Source organism: Trichosurus vulpecula, chromosome 3 (assembly GCF_011100635.1).
Source record: "Trichosurus vulpecula isolate mTriVul1 chromosome 3, mTriVul1.pri, whole genome shotgun sequence".
NCBI lineage: Eukaryota > Metazoa > Chordata > Mammalia > Diprotodontia > Phalangeridae > Trichosurus > Trichosurus vulpecula.
In genome coordinates, this window is record NC_050575.1 from 212640364 (window position 1) to 212643937 (window position 3574).

The following is a 3574-nucleotide window of genomic DNA, read 5'->3' on the forward strand; positions in this document are numbered from 1 at the left end:
CAGTTCAAATACATAGAAACTATAGTTAGAATCATATGAGACTTAGCAGCTTCTACTAAAGATGAAAGAACTTTGAATATAATATTTCAAAAGCAGAAGAAATAGACTTACAAGCAAGGATAACTTACCTGACAAAGCTGAATATAGTACTATTAGGGAAAGAAAATGGACATTTACCTGTATAAAGGACTTTTAAATATTCTCGATGAAAAAGACCAGAGCTGAGTTGGAACTTTGAGATATAAATGAAAAAGAGAAGAGAAATCTAGGAAGGTAAAATTATTTGAGAAATTAGAAGGGTCTATGTGATGATTAATATTCTAATGAGGGAGAAGAAATAAATGTCATTTCAGAACCTTAATGTCTTTTTAGCGTACAGAGAGAGTTAACTAAGAGCAATGGAGGGTTTATGGTTGGATTGGTTTTGTTCTGAAGGTTTTAAGAAGGGAAAGAAAAGGGGGGAGGTGGGTAAATGAAGAAATATCTTAGTATGGAAAGCAGGAAGAAGAAGGTAGAGTTTGCTATTTCTCAGAATTGGAGTAGAGAGAATTAATCTGCAAGCATAGATGAAGGGGTGGGAGAATCGGACATCAGATGAACCTTACTCTTATATGAAATAGACAAAGGAGGGTTAAACATACGCAGACACACACAGAGTTTGATGTAGAGATATATCAAACTCAAGAGGGAAGCAATCAGGGAAGGGGGGTTAAGAGAAAGGGTAATACCAGGAAGGGAATAATCACAAGCAAAACCAACTTCCTTATCTTGAAAGGGGAGATTAAAAGGAGGAAAATGAAAAGAACCAGAATCTAAAGGGATGCCTTAGGTTGTCTCAGACAATTGGATATTTCTGAGCAAATTGGGATATAAGAATGTAATTAAATATTATTGCTCTGTAAGCAATGATGAAAAAGATGATTTCAGAGAATCCTAAATGGTATGAACTGATGCAGAATGAAGTGAGCAGAACCAGAAGAACAATTTATACAAGGACAATAATGTTGTAAAGAAAAACAACTTTGAAAGACTTAGGAGCTCCAATAAATACAACCATACCTGTTTAACCACTGCAAGTATAGAGACTAAAAAATCAATAGAATGGGTAGGTGAAACCTCTAGGTAATGGGCACAAAATGCAAAGACATACATTTTTGGACATGAGGGGAAAAGAACCAGAGGAAGGCCTTAGAAGATTGGGCAGGTACTCTATAGAGAGTTTTTGGAAAGGCATGGTGAAAAATCATAATCACATTGGGATGAGAAGGCATGAATCTGTAGAGAACTATACCGACAGAAGGAATTTCTACTCAAGTGAGATTGTGTATCTAATGAAGGAACTAAGCACTCAAGTCAGTTCTATAATTATAATTGCCAAAGTATGGCTATAGAATAACAAGACTATTTTTTTTTTAAAACAAAAAATCAAAGTCATACAATGAAATGAAGATCATCCCCTTCAAAAGATTGTCCCATGGGGCTACGTGCTTCTTCCAATGATCTATTGCTATTGCAATTGTTCAAAACATTTGGGTAGGATCTCTCTGGAAAGTATCTTCATGCCTTCAGGTATGCTTTTGTGATGACAAATCTTTGTCCATCAGTTGTGGGTAATTTTGATTTTGGAGAGTGGACAAAAGCCATTTGGAATTGAGGCTTATGAAAAAGGTAAGTTATGGTACTAGAGAAACTGTTTTTGGGCAAAAAAATGATTTACAAAAGTTGTTTGTCCATTTTCAAGGAGTACCAATGACATCACAGGGTGATGTCTTGACTTGCATAATGACTTGACTTGTATCTTGACTTGAATTGGATGTAAGTGGGGCAGAGTTGTGGAAAGTCATCGGCTTCACTCTCTCTTTCTGAGCTATTGAACTCCAGTGGCAAGACAAAAGTCACAATGACTGGCAATGGCCTGGGATGCAGTGACCTTGGTGTTTTTAATGTCTGACCATGCTCTAAGCCCTGCCTGCTTCAACTGTCTTCATGACCATTGGAACAAATTGTTCTCATCTGCCTGTCCTGCCAGAGGAAGTCTTCACATGCTTGAGGTAGGCATCCCTCTAATGTACCAACAGGTTTAAGGCCTATTGGTCATCCTCAACCTGGTTTAGCCCCAGATGGTTACTGAAGTATGGCTACTATGCATGCTATAGCTTCTTGGAGCCACAGGTAAGAGTTGAGTGAAGGTGGATGAGCAGCCCTGAAAAAGGCTGGGCAAGCCTTCACATTAGAGGTACTAATTCTCTCTGAACACCCCATATACCCCTTCAGAAAAGTATACTCTGAGCCAAAACTTTGCCATAGTAGAGAATCCAATCACAGTTACGTCAACAAATACTTATTAGGCACCTACTGTGTGCCAGCATTATCCCAAGTGCTGGAGATAGAAAGAAACCAAAAACAGTCCCTGTTATCAAGCAGCTTACTTTCTAATGGGAGTGAGATGTACATAAAGAGGTATATATAAGAAAAATACAGTGTTGATGGAAGGCAACCTTAGAGCAAAAGGTGCTAGCAGCTGGGGGGCTCCTATGGAAGGTGGTATTTGAGTTTAGTCTTGAAAGAAATCAGAGATTCCAGCAGGTAGAAGTGAGAAAGGAGAGCATTCCAGGCATGGGAGATAGCTATTTGTAACAACAATGTTGCCAACAGCTGCTGTGGAGGTGTAAGACCAACAACAAGAGCACACAGGAGGGCACAGGTTCTTTGATATGCTTTTTTTTTTTTTTACTGGAAAACTTTTTATTGTAGGTGGAGTGGGATAGCTGGACACAGTTTAGATGATTCCAATTTTGTTGGGAACATCTAAAGCATCGTAGTCTGGAGCAAGTCGGACATAGGCCTTCTTCTCTCCATCAGGCTGGATCAGTGTGTTGACCTTGGCCACATCGATGTCATACAGCTTCTTTACAGCCTGCTTTATCTGATGCTTGTTGGCTTTGACGTCCACAATGAAGACTAGGGTGTTGTTGTCCTCAATCTTCTTCATAGCAGACTCAGTGGTCAAGGGGAACTTAATGATTGCATAGTGATCCAGCTTGTTTCTCCGAGGGGCACTTTTCCGAGGGTATTTGGGCTGCCTTCGAAGTCTTAGTGTCTTGGGTCGCTGAAAGGTGGGGGATGTTCGGATCTTCTTCTTTTTGTGGCTGTGGACACCCTTCAACACCGCCTTCTTGGCCTTCAAGGCCTTGGACTTGGCCTCTGTCTTGGGGGGGACAACGGCTTCCTTCTTCGCCTTCGGCGCCATCTTGGGGGAAAGGGCTTGATATGCTTTTCTAAGGAAAGCAATTTTAAGGGGTTAATGATCTCACTTTAATTAAACATACATACATTGTTCACTTAATTCAGGGGAAAAAGTCAGCACCCTGAACTTTAGGAAAAACAAAAACAGAAATTACAAGCAGAAATTATATAAACAGACCAACAGACAGGCTTTTGTCTGACCATAGCAATACCTGCATAGTTACCAGAGAGAGAAGCATCAACATCTGGGTTTTCAAAGCTGAGGGGGGCTCCATGACTGCTTCTCAGAGGCTCCACACCAATACTCGTCCAATGAGTATGTCCTCAA

The 3574-nt window shown here is 40.1% G+C and overlaps 1 protein-coding gene across 1 annotated transcript; it reads right to left on the reverse strand.

The window, feature by feature from the left end:
• Window positions 1-2779: 2779 nt before the first annotated feature.
• On the reverse strand, window positions 2780-3258 carry LOC118844883 (60S ribosomal protein L23a-like). The gene has a single exon (XM_036752893.1). The coding sequence runs from the start codon at window positions 3248-3250 to the stop codon at window positions 2780-2782; it is 471 nt and encodes a 156-aa protein (XP_036608788.1). The 5' UTR covers window positions 3251-3258.
• Window positions 3259-3574: the final 316 nt, after the last annotated feature.